Source organism: Malurus melanocephalus, unplaced genomic scaffold, assembly GCF_030028575.1.
Source record: "Malurus melanocephalus ecotype Western Australia unplaced genomic scaffold, MMel_1.1 scaffold_7, whole genome shotgun sequence".
NCBI classification, from domain to species: Eukaryota; Metazoa; Chordata; class Aves; order Passeriformes; family Maluridae; genus Malurus; species Malurus melanocephalus.
In genome coordinates, this window is record NW_026623239.1 from 3,822,445 (window position 1) to 3,837,594 (window position 15,150).

Below are 15,150 nucleotides of genomic sequence, written 5' to 3' on the forward strand. Positions count from 1 at the left end.
CTAAAGGGATTTTCAGATACTAATAGGSTAATTAATGGATTATCCTAACTCAAAACTTTCTCAATTATAAAACACCAGTTAAATATAGCTTTGAAAACTCTTTTTAAAAGACCAGTCATAGTTTTTCAAACTTAAATATTTTAATGAATTTGTATAATTGACTGCAAGTAAGTTCTGGCTATAAACAGTGTTTCTTATTACAAGCAGAATACTCTGCTCTTTAATTTAAAAAAAAAATATTCAGAATGCCTGCCAATGGTAAAGGAACATGATTTCACTTTTTGAATTAGTATTGTTCATTGAATGAAAACAGGTTCATTTTGTATTAACAAATCACCAGTTTTCAAACTATTTCATTATATTTTACCTAAATGTGTACACTTTTATGCAGGGAAAGAAAACCAAAAGGAAAAACTGAAATAAATTAAGAATAATTACTCTACCGCTGTTGATGCCTTCTGTAATTATCCATGCTCCTGTAGACTCAGCTGCCTTCACCAGACCTTTGCTGAAAACCTGCTTCACCTTTGAGGGAAGCTTGAAATTTTGAATGCCTCCATGAACAGAGATCACCAGCTTTGGCAGCTCAATCTGCCATTCTTTCACCATCAGGTGCAACAGCTGATCCAAATTGCTATCGTAAGAAAGTCTAATATACTGTAAAGAATAATAATGGGGAAAATAAACACCTTTTAAATGCTTCAAGAGAAGAAACTGCAACACATTGCAAAGTTCTAAGCATTAAGGTACCGCAGACATTGTGAAGGATTAGAACTGTCATAGCACCCTAGCACAATCRCACAAAAATGCATCTGTGAGCAATAAAGTCAGCGTAGCCTTAATCATGGTGATGTTCAGTGTAGAAATATACACACATTTTAACCTRACTTACTTTTAGGTTCCACTTCCCTCTTAAGACAATCAATGCTATATTCACCCAAACCCTTTTTGCCTTTCTTACGCTGAAATTCTAAAAGTCACGTGTATAAACACAGCTCYTATTACCTTGGCATGGTAAGTGTGGTCTCCATCCTGAAAATTGATTGTACCAAATGCATCTGTTGGACTCATCTTGGTGTGTTTTTGCACAGACCATTCTCCACCATCGCTCTGTGAGCCAGCCTGATAAACAGGCCAGCTACGTTCCACCCCTGGGTGTTCTCTGATGAGCCGTCCACAGCAGCACCTCACATTAAAAATACAGAAGTTATTTTATATCAAACTCACTTGCATACAGCTTTAGGATCTACACATGGATAGCCTAAATAACTTCTCTACAAAGAAGAATATTGCTGTTTTTCTCATGTGGAATGCAGCAAAAATTGACTGTGTTGAAGCATCTGCAACAGTCTTCAAAGGTCCTTCCAATCCAAACATGCTGGGATTATGTATGATTCTGTCMCAGTTTGAGAGTCCACACTGAAATTCTAACCTGAGCAAGGCTGCTTGGCTTTACTGATCTTTTATGTTCCAATTTAGTGGAAGGCTGTAGGACATCGAGGCTTGCTATGAGTGTTTCCACAGGTTATTCTAAGTACGAAAGAAAGATCTAGGAGCTATACTCAAAAAYCAGGAGGAGAATTTCAGGGTGACCTTCATACTAATTCTTGGAACCTAGCAAAGTGATAGTGAATACATGGACTGAAGTGCAATGTTGAAGGAGATTGTCATGGTTTAGGTATGGTACTTGCCAGTTTAGTGTTCCCACTGAGACTCTCCAAACCTCATGTTGCTCACCTGCTCACCCGTTTCCCTTCCCTTCCCCCTGCAGCCCACTGGAGAGGAGAATAGGTGGCACAGAAGGTAAAGATCAAAGACTGAGRTAGGATAATTTATGGAAAACAGCAACAAGATAAGAGAACAAACAGCAACAGCAACAATACTAATAACAGAGGGCACAATAAATGAAATTTCACACAGAAATCCCCCAACAATATTCAATACCCAACCATTCCCTCAGTCATGCTATACTAATCAAGAAGGAACCCATTCAGCATATTCTTGGGCATAGTCCTCTGCAGAGCCAGATGTTGGACTTGATGTTCAACATGGATGCCTTCCAATATCCAACAYGGTCTCTGATTCTGTGAGTCTCCCTGGAGGAGATTCCCTTCCCCTCACTCCCAGCAATGACGTGAGCTGGTACAGAATAACCTCCAAGTCTAGCCATGTCCCTTACTGGCTATTGCAAAAATTAACCCTGTCCTGGCTGGAAGGATATTTTTCACCCTTTATCTTATACCATCTACCTCATGCCCAAATTATGTACCTTCCAAATTATATACATATATCCTTATACATCTATATCCACACACATAAGTATAGGTATCATAGTCAATGGCCAAGATATCTGTTGAATTCATTTAGTCCATGACTGTGAGTTCYATCCATTCTAGATGTCTCTCAGGGGACTAAGGCTGATGTGCTGTCAGCTGATTGCTGCATCAGGAGATCMATGACTGGTGTTATCTGGAGCAGTCCATACTGACTGTTCATGGCACTTATGGCACACAATGGCAGGGTCATTCAGAAACCAACATTACATGCACTGTTCTCACTCAAAAATCAAACCCTCTTGAGGTACACATTACGTTTTGTAGACCCTCTGCATTATCCATCAAGTACACCGAAGTCATTGAGAAARAAAACAATCCAAAAGTTTGCCTTTGCTTGAGACAGGACTAATCCTGTCTGACTTCCCTAACAYGGCTCATATGCACCACAGGGATTTTATCCCTTTCACCCCTCCCACAGTACATGAAGGTTTTGATTGGGCAGGGCCAGCTCGATTGGTAGAGCCTCTGGTGTTAATTAACCAGGCTTCCTAAATGGAATGTATTTAGGTCTTCCTAAATGCAGATCCCAGTGTCTGAAGGTCCAGCCRCTTGTTGCTTTCAGTGTGGTTTTCAATGGTCCACTGTCCCCATGAATTTTCCCAGAGGCTGGTGCACGGCACAGAATATGATACCCACTCAATACTGCGCTCTCTGGCCCAGGAGTCCATGTAATCAACCAGTCAGACCTCTACATATTTATATTCTGACCATTGTCCCCATACTACTGAGACTTTATCCACTTGGCCTGCTTGGTTGCAGTACATGTTTCACAGTTAAGGATAATCTGTCAAGTAGTGTCCATGGCTAAGTCCACCCCTTGATCACAAGCACATCTGTAATGTTGCATCTTTTCCCCAATGACCTGAGGTGTCATGGGCCCACCAAGCCAGAAATAATTCGCTCTTGTGGTGCCAGTCCAGATACTGGACAGAGGATCCTGTTGCTTGAGGCATTTAAAATCTTGGCAGCCCAACCCACCTGTCTGTTCTTGAGATGCTCTTCAGTAGCCCAACTCCTGGGTACATGTGCATCTACATGATATTCTTCAACAGCCTTCTTCTCTGCATAGGCAGTGATCTCTTTCTACCACTCAGCAGCCCATATGGGTTTACATCTGTGCTGCCAGTTCTCTTTTTCCATTGGCTCAGCCATCCCACAGCATTTGCTGCCATCCACAGCTCAGTGTATAGGTAGAGCAATGGACATTGCTCTCGTTCASYGATATCTAAAGCCAGCTGGATGGCTTTCAGCTMTGCAACCTGACTTGATCTGCTTTGCCCCTCCACAGCTTCTGCAATTTGCCACATTGGACTCCATACAGCAGCTTTCCATTTTTGAWGTGTCCCTCCAATACAGCAGGAACTGTCAGCGAAGAGAATATATTGCTTTTCATTTTCTGGTGTTCATTGTATGGTAAGATGTGCTATGTCCTCTTTATCCTTTACTGACAAAAATCTGAAATTTTTGTCTTCAGGCCAATTCCTCATTCTTGGGCAATTGTGGTTTCCTGTTCAAGCTTGTTATGTCATCAGCACATTCCACTTTCTCCACAAAGCATAAGTGCATGATGTGTGGCAGGAACTTTTGCTTTGAACATCCAGCCCAGCCCTGTCAGTTGGGGTGCCAGGAGGAGCTGTGCTTTGGTGCCCATCACTTCAGCTTGAATGCCTTCATAAGCTGCCAGGATCTCTTTTTGTCTTGGGGTGCCCCAGTCCTAATTTTGTCCAGGACAAGGTTAATTTTTTGCAGTAGCTGAAATAGGGYATTGTTGGGGTCCAGGTGTTATTCTACACCATCTCACATCACTGCTGGAGACAGGGTGTAATGGGATCTCTCCATCTTCTGGGGAGAAGGGATTACTTCTGGTCAAATAAGTGGAGTGAGGGGAGGTGATTTTAAGCCAGATACAGAGCTTTAGGTGGTGCTGGCCCCCAGAAGGATGGAACAGAAAGATTGGCCCTGCTTGGGTCATGAGCTCCACAGTGAGCATTTTTGCACGTGAATCGTGCAAAAAAAGCTCATTCTTCTTTTTCTTTTCTTCTTGGGGGGGGGGGGGGGGGAAACTTTTTAATAAATATTTTTTTTTTTTTTTTTTTTTTTTGGGGGGGGGGGGGGGGGGGTACACTTCTAAAATTAATATTGTTGCTGTTACTGTTTGCTTTTTTCTTATCACATGGCTGTTTCCAGTTAATTGTACTTATCTCTGTGATAAGTAGATCAAACTGTGATCTTTGTCTTTTGTGTCTCCAATTCTCAGCTTCACCCTGCTGCAGTGGAAAGGGGAAGGGGAACATGGAGTGGGAAAGAGAAGTGTGGTTTTGGAGAATCTTGGTGGGGGCACTGATTTGGGGAGTACCATTCCTAAACCAGGACCACCCCTGACTCCAGAACCTCGGTAGTCATCCTTCAGCCCTCCCAGGTAACTTTTACCGGAGACTTCAGAAAGAACCACTCTCCCCATCTGCAATGTAGAATGCATTTTTCACATCTTGTCCTGCCATGACTGGACCAAGAGCTACTGCACAATCCTGTTTGATTTRTTCAAAAGCTTGAACAGCTGTTCAGGACCCTACTCATAACCATTCTTCTTCCAGGTGATTTAATAGAGAGGGCTTTCAGTCTGACTGTGATCCTGAATATGAATCCTTCAAAAACCCACAGCGCCTAGGAAAGTCTGCTTCCTTCTTGTTGGTTGGTGGGACCACAGCTGCTGCTGTGTGCACCATGCCTACTGGAAACATTCATCCTTCCATTTAACTCAGAAAAGCTGAATTTCCTGGGCAGATCCCTTGACCTTACTTTGTTTTATGGCAAAAGCAGACTTCAGGAGGACTTCTTCATGTAACCCTCCATGGTCACACTAAAAACACAGGTTACCTCATGGTTTGTACCCTCTGTCTTGTTCACAATAGCAGAGACTCTGGTCCACACTGGAAATGGGATATTCCATCTCTACCTTGCTTGATTGTTTTGAATCTGCAGTCTTGGACAGTCTTGGACAGTCTTTCCACAGCCAAGGCACAGGTCAGTAGGGACACAAAAATATCATCTTCATATTTCTGGAATCTGGTGGTCACTTGAAGCACTTTGTTCTCCTTTCACGGACACCAAAGCCAGTGAGTCAGTGTAATGATGGCGTACGTGCTCCATGCAAATTGTCTCCACACAGAATTTGTACACTGGACCTCATCTATAGGATCCATCRATGGAAATTGCTGAATCCCTACAGATCACCTCCAGCACAACTAATTCTCTCAGGTACTGGATACCCTTCTCCATGATATCACACCTGCCTGGGTGCAGGTCATCCTTGAGAGAGAAYGTTCCCCTCATGCTTGAGAGGAGTCACCTCCAAAGGCTGARAGTTTCTGATCTGTTCCCAATCCCCTTGTCAATTCCCACAYCTGGGACAGGGATCCCAGTTGCTTGACATCACCACCATCCAGTTTCATACTGYGGGCCATGATATCCAAGCATTAAAGCGGCCAGGTCACCGACTAGCAGCTGAAACTTTTCACATGTCTCACAGCTCACCCAGACAGGGATCAGGGGATAACCTCTGGCCCTCCCTCTTCCTCTTGGTATGAGTGTGTGCTAATTTGGAAGCAAACCAGCAGAGAAACTAACCCCACACCAATATGTTGTGATAGACTTCAAGTCATAKCTACTATTTAATATGAGGAAAAAAAAAATAAAAGCCAATAATATAGAACCATTTGTTTAAACTGACAAAGTTAGACTATGACCTGCCTGACCCTGTTAGTCAGGGTAGKGGTAGCAGTCTGGTAAATTGGGCTGCAGTCCTGCTGGGGAGATGGATGTGGTGATCCTGTAGAAAAGGTCTCATCTGTCTCTGGAGGTCCATTGGTGGTTATTTAGCTCTTCTCCTCTGGGAATCCAGTGGAAGCAGTGCCCCGCAGTGCTCCAACCCTCACCTTACATACAGTGGGAATGTCCAGCTCCTCCCCCAGGGCAGGGATGGGGTAATTCTGTGAATCGTTCCAGAGACCTTGATGGCTCATTAACAGAGATGGCCCCCACAGAGTGGCTCCTGCTTCCCGGAGGGAGTTATCAGGGCTGAGACAGGAGAGGATAAAGAACACTGTCCCACTTATTTTAACAGTTTATGGAGATGGTATAGAATACATACTTTTGGTTACAAATTCCATGTAACCCAAGACACACAGACCCACTTCCTCTTCAGCCCTTACTAGGGGAACTGATTTGGTCTTGGATTTCTTCTGTAGGGACAGCTGTTACCAGCACTGGTTGATCCTCTGATTCAGCTGCAGATTGAATGGCCATGTTGCCCCTTGCTTTGCTTTCCTTGCTTTCTTCCCCTGAGGACACTTCCTAGTGCTAAGCAGTGTCTGATAAAGAGTAGACAGAGCCCAGCACATTGCATAATTTCACACGTCTCTGGCAGTRCCTCAGCATTTTTCCATGATATATTTTATCTTTTTAACAGGGTCCTATAACTATTCGGGGCCAACTTCCAAATCACTGGAAAAGTCCTTCAAATACAGGTCCATGTCCTTTCACATTGCATGCCACTCATGACTGTCCACCCTTGGGGCGAAACTCTGAATAACTCCCCCGAGAAATCTCTCTCTTGACTCTAACCATGGAGCGGACCACACTGGGGGTCCTGGCAGAATTAGCAATGAGAACAKGGTTTCCTCAGCATCCTAAAGAAATTCAAAATTCTCAAAAACTCTTGTAGTAGGCCTGAAGGAGGAAAAAGGGATGAAAAGCTGGAGAAAATCATCCTCCCATATTCATCCCATGGACTTGGTACAATTATTAATGTACTCTCAAGCACCCAAGACAAGGTTAGGAGAGCAACACTGAAYACACTTCACAAACGATCTTCATTGCCCTTTGATGTTACAATGCCATAAGCTAATATCACCGTGCAGCAACAAAGAAATCTTTCTTCCTCTCTGTCATGGTTTTACTCGGTCCAATTTTTGGTGGTGGAGGGATGGGACCAGGAAACCACAAAGATGGCTCCTTCTGAGGACGTTCTAGAAGCTTTCTCCTTCTTCTCCATCAAAAGGAGCCCTACCCCCTGTGTTTTAGAGCCAACTGTGGCTCTGAGGTTGATGGACAGGCTGCCCATCAGGCCTGGGCCAATTGCACAGGTTGGTTACACCTCTGTGATGATGCATTGTCTTGTACTTAAGAAGAATTCAGAACAAGATAAGGGCGGCCACCATGTAGTTTTAGGTTGTTAGTATTTAGTTTTAGTATCATGCACTGGGGAAAAACARAGCAGGAGGGTGAGGAGATGTAAGGAGAAAAATGGAGACCCAAGATCACAGTAAGGAGAAGAGCAGATGGGATGGGTTGCTGTGCTGTTGCTRTGGTTCTYGAGCATGGAGARAATAAGTTGTTCTTGAAAGGACTATTTCATCAGTGAGAGACCTGTATAGAAAAGGAGAGTGACCTTGCTCTGAGGAAAAAAAATACCCTGGCCTTTGAGGACTGGACTGAACTGATCAGGAGCCAAAAAGGGGRAAGAGGCTTGGCCCTCCCATGACRTTTGAAGCGAGCTGATGCTAAGAAGAAAATGTGTTCTGTGGGGAGGAGGAGATGCCCGCGCCCTACATGCGAAGTAAGTGGATGCTTAGAAGAAGCTGTGCTCTGCCAGGAGATTTGTGATAGTGGTCTTACACCACTGAAACAATGCAGTTTGGCCTTGAGGAACATTCTTTCCTTTCTCCTGTGAAGTATAGAAAAGACTCCCTTGCCACCAGCAGTTATACACTGACCGTTTCTTGGGAAAAGAACTTCCACAGCTTGGAGCTGTAAGAACGCTTCTCCTATGATGCTGGATGACAACTGTAATGAGTAGTTTGATCTATGTTAGACTTTCATTCCTGTCCCCTGTGTGTGCAGGAAGACAGGGGGGGTGGAGAGGGAGGATCTGGGAAAGAGACGGGTCCCGGAAAGGATAACAGGTGTCTTAAAAGGTCTGTTTTTATTTTTCTTCTCCTTGTAAATTTTTCCCTATCTTTGTTCCCCTCCCCAGTGCGGTAGTATTCTTAGTAGTTTGTAGTAATAAATCTATTTTGCAACTTAAGTTATTCAGCCTGTCTGGAGCATATATATATATATCTTTCTCTCAATTATGTTATGTTATCTGAAAGCCACAAATTTTAGTGTTAATTGGACTTTTGCTCTCACTTCTGCCGTCTCCGGTGGGGGGAAGGGAGAGAACATCGTGGGTACAGTGCTTTTGGCTTTYGGTCAAGTTCAAAACCACAACATTTTTGGTGCAGTGACTCGGATTGGGAAAAATCAGGATTAAACCCAYGACACTCTCCCTGTGTAAAAGAACATTCCAAGGAGCACATACAGTAATGCATACGCGTTTGGGTACTCCACCCACATGAACAGACGTARGAACTTGTAATCAGTGGCTTCATATCTTCTGCAACAAATGTTTAGATCAAATTTGCTGCCAAGCAGCTCTGCACAGGTATGTTGTTATCTCAACTCTTGGTGCCACACATTAGGGGCCAAATAAGGCTGTCACAGTTTAGGAATGGTACTCTCCAATTTAGTGTTTCCACTGAAACTCATCAAACCATGYRTTCACTCGCTCCTGCTCTCTCTGTCCTTCCCCCTGTTGGGGCTGGAGAGGAGAAMTGGAGGCTCAACAGAGTAAGGATTGAGAYRAGAAAAGTTTACTGGAAACAGCAATGAGATATGGAAATGAACAGTAACAACAACAGCAGTAACAACCAATGACAAAGGGTACAAAAAATGACAAGGGCTTTCCTTGGCAATGACCTGAGGTGGCAGAGAACAACCTCTGGGTCCTACSAGGCCCCCTGATGACTTCTGCAAATAATTAACCCTGTCCTAGCCAGAAACAGCACAAAAAGATACCAGAAACTCACTYAGCATTAAAGGTTTACATCTGCAATAACAACCCAGAGTCCAAATTCAATCAGTTACTCCTACACAAGCTTCAACAGGCTCCAGTCTCTTCCACAGGATTAACTTCAACCTAATTTATAGTGACAGCTGACAGTCCAGCTTTCCTTTAGACATTTCAGAASTCAATATACCCTGGGAAATGGAGATAAATTCTTCACTTTTCCTCTTTTAAGAAACCAAACATTCTTCGACAACTCAAACACAATGACTGCCTCGGGCCTCAGCTGTACCACTTGTCCATTTAGGGGCAGGTTAGATGTAAACATCTGTAAAACTCTGGAGATGTGCATTCCAAAAGAGCGACTTCTCAGTGGAGATGAGTGAAGACTGACTGGTGACAAAGACACAGATTTCTCAAAACCAACCAACCAAAACCAATCCCCCAAACAACCTGAAGGAAATGCAGGAAGCAAACCGCTTTAGTAAGGCACTTCTTGATACCCAGAAGCCATGAGATTATGTTTAGACTCCATTTTTCCACTCAGGCAAATTCCATTTGATTGATTCAATGGTCTGCAAAAGCAAACWGGAGAAGGAAGGCTCCCACACTCYGGGAGACAGGGCTCAAGGAAGAGTGCCATTAGCAGGCTGAAAAAAATATTAGAGTCAGAATAGCACAGGAGACCTTGGTTCACTCACATGTGCCTGTGACCTGTCAGGCTGCATCCAAAGGTACTGAGAGAGGAGGCTGATGCCCTTGTACAGCCAGAGTCCAAGGCTGTGAAGAGCAGGCGTGTCCCCAATAACTGGAGAAAGGCAAATATCACACCTGCCTTCAAAAATGGGAAAAACCACCCTGGCAAAGCRCAGTCGGGCCATCAGGCCGTCAGTTTGAGGTAAAATCAAGGAGTGAGACCTCCTGGAGCCCACATGTGGGCACATGAAGGAGGAGACTGTGACAGGAAGCAGTAAGCAAGGGTGTGACATTACAGTCTGGGAGCGATGACATCCTGGCAGGTGAGGACCTGGCTGGGTCGTGGACCAGTCAAGCAGGGTCCCTCAGAGCTTGCCCTGTTCAGTCTCTGCACCARAAACCTGGAAAACAGGATGTGCAGCCCTAGGGATTGAGCACATCTGGGACATGGTCCTGGGTGTTGGTGGGCTGAGAGAGGGACAACCATGTGCCTGGGCAGCAATGAGGGCCAGGTGTGAGAAGGASATGGCCTGAGAGACGGGGACAGCAGGCCCTGTCCCCTCTGCTTGGTGCTTGTCCATCCATATCTGCACACCACCTGCAGTTTCAGGCCTCAAGACAGAATAGACACCAGCAAACTTAACACAGAATAGACAGCAGCAAACTGGAGAGACTCCAGGGGCAGAGGGGCTATTCTGGTGGCAGACAATGGGGCTGGAGCCCTTGGTCTCTGAGAAGTGGCTTTTGGACARGGGATGGTTCAGCTAGGACAAGAGATGGCTTCAGGGGCTCCAACACTGATGGGACAGGATACAGGAGATGTGGATGGGCTCCTCAGTGAGGCATGGCAGGAGGGTAAGGGGCAGCAGCACAACTGAATCATGCAAGTCTGAGGCTGGAAACAAGAAGGCTTTTTTTGCGGGAGGACAGCCCAGTGGTGAACTCAGGATCTGGGGAGGGTGAGCTGTCTCCATCCTTGGGAGTTTCATACAGCTGGCCCTGAGCATCCCTGTCTGACCCCCTCCCGCCACCTCCAGCTGAGCATGCTGAATACTGTATCCATGCCAGCCTGTGATCCCGTGGATACGGGATATGCATTGATACAAAGAAACTTTGTAATGACTTCTTTTTTGCCTCAAAGGCTCACCCAGCAACTGGGGAAGGTGGGGACATCACCAATAGCAAAAGCAGGCTGCTGGGAAAGGAACAGTTTGCACAACAAGGGAACACACAAAGAGTCACACTGAAGTACAAGTGACTGCAGGAGTCAGGCTACAATACCCAGTGCCCCAGCAGGCAGCAGTTTAGATGCTGTAACTAAAACCTACACCTAAAAGGCGAGATATATAAGCAACTTGTGAGATGTATAAGGATCGGCAATTTGATGCTGCCTTTCTGAATACTCGTCTTGTGAGGTCGGTCTAACTGCTSTCTGCAATGTTTTTGTGAGTGCTGCACAGGAGAGTAGATAGACACCATTGCAACTCACCAGGGGAGCATGGACAAATGTGCCAGGTAATTACTCAAATTTGATTCACAACTTCTAAATGGAGTAATTCCACTTAGAATTAGCAAATCAGTTGCATAACCCATTCACAAACTGTTTCCATTCACAAACTGTTTGCAAACCGTGGAGGTTCTCTACAAAAYAAATCATTAAGAGATTTCATTTCCCTGCAATATTAGGTCAAATTACAGTAGGCATCAAGAATATCCACATGATTTTTGGACTGTTGTGGAAAATTGCAGAACTCAGGAGGCCCAAAACCTGTTTCATTGCTGATCTAATAAATATAATATAACCAGTCATAACAATCATATGAAAATTATCTTTTCTTGTTAGGAGCAGAAAAATTCTCCAAGAAYAAAGCTTTTTGTACACTTTGAGATATACAAGGAAGAAGACAAGAACAGTTAGCATTTGGATTTACTTGCAAGTGAAGGGCTGACTGAACTGAGCATTAAACACCCGCACACATTGTGCCTAGACAGACCAACAAATTGGATTCATATTAATCTAAAAAGCATGAAAATGCATGTCAGAAACTGAAAGAAACAACTACAAGAAAAAAGGCACACACAGGTAGGAGATGTCTTGACAGAGAAAGGTGAAAGAAAAAAACAAGCCCATCCACTGCAGTGCCCATTTCCTGTTTCCCTTCCTACCTCTCCCCCTATCTATACAATAGATAGATTGTATTCTATCTATACAGCTAAACTATGTTTGAATAGGAAGCTGATTTGGTGGTAGCTAATCTTGGTTTGGTTTTCCATTTCTGTGGGTTAATTTTTGTCCTAATACCCTTCCCAGACCAATTAACAACACGGTCCCTGAGGGGGGAAGATGTAGAGAACTATAGAATTGCTGTAGTCTTGATTTAGATGGAATTAAACGACTATATTTTGAAGGACAAGGTAACCTGAGTTTTGGCAGCCTGAGTATCTGCAGGTTAGCAGGAAGCATTAAAATATCCCCTGCATTTCTTCTCTCAGAAGATCTGCAAAAATCTTCAAATCTCTATTCTTCTACTCTAAAGCAAAATTTGAGTAAAATATTCTCTTAGAGAGAGCTGGCACTTTCTGAATAGAAATGTAAATAATTTTCCTTACAATGCCAGCACCATTCTGCAYATCAGCCCTTTACAATTATCTGATTTCAGGAGTAATTTATTGATTCCTTGTAAAACATGACTCTCATAAACCTTAGAAGCAATGTAAAACATGAAGCATAATGAAAAGGCAGATAATCATATTAACACGGGTTATGGRACTACTTGACACCAGCTTGCTAGTCACAGTTATTGCCTCAGCCTTCAGATGTCCTTAACACAAATCAAATGGAAGTTGAACTTTTTGTTCCAACAATTGATAATTTAATAGCATAAATATATGGTACCAAAATGTAYTTGGTAATAACAGCTAAACAACAAATATTGCATTGAAAACAACAAACTAATACAAGTTACAAAATACAATTTGCCTGAAAAAAACACAACACTAAAGCACCAAAGTGATGTAATTTTTGTTGCTTGCCTTCCCAAAAWAAAGGGACTCAGAATCTTCATTGCAGAAAAGATTAAAAATCTTCAGAAAACTTATTATCAGGGATGTTTCTTTCACCCTTTTTTCTCCCTTTATTTTCTTCTTCTTTCCATAATTCTCACTGTTCTCTATTGCTTTTGACCCAATCTCCTTCAAAAACTCAGGATATGGCTAGAATTGTCTCTCATTTAAAAGCACAATTCTGCCTTTCATTCCTCAGGAAGAGATAAAACAAGCTCATGCACACAGGGTATTGGGAAGAATTTTCTGTTGCAAATAATTAAAAGTTATCACACAATTTATTCCACTTGCATTTATACTAAGCATTCTCCAGCCTAYCCCTAGGAATGCAGTTCTGACCATAAAACAGGAAGGATTTTTCTTTTGTCATTGCTTCCTTGATTGGGATTACCTATTACTAGGTCACAATAAAAATCATAGATATATATTTATGCTCTTACCTGATTAAATTCTGGCACACCTGGCATCCTGCAGGACATCTGTGATTAAAGCTTGATAGTTAATATGTTATTCTATAAAATAAGATCACTGTAATGCAATTCTTGCAGTATCAGCTCAACAGAGAAAGAATTCCCATCAGCAACAATACAGGCTGTCATCTCTGGCACTAACCCCCAGAAAATGTGCTGGATGACTTCAGTGATTTGTTTGGCATTTCACAACTCAGACCACATGTCAAACCTGCATTTCACAGATGAGTTATGTGTGTTACACTATCCATGTGTTCAAAACCACAGGATAAAAATTGGAGGTTTGCATTCCCAGAACGTGATCTCTTCAAATTTATCTAGGCAACACCACCCACTAGATACACAATCTGGAATGCCAAGTTTGTTTGTGTTCTCAGGGAATAAAGCACAGGTTGAGGATTTGATCTCTTCCTTACTCCTTTCAAATTCTACACCAGTCTGAGCAGAAACTTCTGTATCAGAAGACTGTGATCAGCAGCAGAAACTACTCTGAGGATGGGAAAAAATGGAGCAGCAGTAACACCACATAAGTCAGTTTCCTAATTGGATACTAGCTCGTTACTGGACTGAGAGAAACCAACCTAAGAAGAATACTAAGGTTAATTGCTGGCAATTTCCAATTCAAATATAATTTCATTTAAAACATACTGGTGATGGGATCCATGAAAACCCACAGACTGGCAATCACTGACTGAGACACTAAAAAACATTCTCCAAACCAAACACAATGCCCATAAAAAATTATTCTGATTCTTTCAAATGTAACAGAAAAAAAGGAGAAATTAATTGTTTTACCTGTGTGGATCTTTCAAGCTGGGAATAATGTGTGCACATTCTCTTTTACTGAAGACCTCTTCAATCCAAGATTTGGGGGACTAAAAAGACATTTCAAATTTAATTGTAATCCTGAACTTTGGAACGCGATGTCAAAAATTGCACTGTAATGATAATATGGCTGTATGCAGATAATATAACTCAGAGCAATTCCCATTCAGAGCTGTAGTTTCAGCTTGTTTCATGTCAGGTGAAAGACTGCAAGCTGTCTTCACCTCCTTCCCTTCACCTCCAAGTTTTACAGGATTCCCCAAAAAGATCAATATTTGAATTCACTGCCACCATGAAAATTATTTATGTTCTGTCAAGCACATGTACAATAGARTAAGTAGCAAGAATTAATCAAAATTACTTAAAGGATTGCACTCTCCTTCTGCCAAAAGACTAGCAAACTGCAATCTTACTGAAGCTGTGTCAAAAAGGGCAAGATTTTAATTTTATCTGAAAGAGATGGCTGAGTCTTCTTTTATTATTCTTCACAGGTCAAGAACAGTTGTGTTCTGGTTATATTTGTGCTGAAATAGCACTATTCACACTCTGATCCATTTCACTAGAGTGGAATGCAAGAGCAGAGACCTTGACCCAGCCCTCAGGTGGATGACAGGTRGGCTTTCTGCCCTGGCCTTCAGGTAAACTGTCAGTGGTGCCTGTTACAGCTGAGCAAACTGAACAGGCACTATGGCACATAGATTTTTGTCAAAAAGTCTCATTGGAGAATTTTTGAACCTTTCTCTTCAGGTCTTTCAGGATCAAATTACCTGAAAGGAACAATAATTCTTGCATGCTGAACTTTGAAATCTCTGGGACTGAATTTAGTAATTATTCTTGATTTYATATAGGTAAAATCTTGACTTAACATAAAATT

At 42.8% G+C, this 15,150-nt stretch overlaps 1 protein-coding gene across 3 annotated transcripts in view; it reads right to left on the bottom strand.

Moving 5' to 3' along the window:
- LOC130577362 (transient receptor potential cation channel subfamily M member 6-like) overlaps nucleotides 1–15,150 on the bottom strand; it is a 74,251-nt gene that overhangs the window by 38,930 nt on the left and 20,171 nt on the right. For all 3 annotated transcript variants that reach the window (XM_057372652.1, XM_057372661.1, XM_057372668.1), the window contains exons 4-7: nucleotides 14,247–14,326; nucleotides 13,422–13,460; nucleotides 1,006–1,186; nucleotides 444–657 (exon numbers count right to left, since the gene is read on the bottom strand). In XM_057372652.1, coding sequence (XP_057228635.1) covers nucleotides 444–657; nucleotides 1,006–1,186; nucleotides 13,422–13,460; nucleotides 14,247–14,326 — 514 coding nt within the window. The remainder of the gene's footprint in view (nucleotides 1–443; nucleotides 658–1,005; nucleotides 1,187–13,421; nucleotides 13,461–14,246; nucleotides 14,327–15,150) is intronic.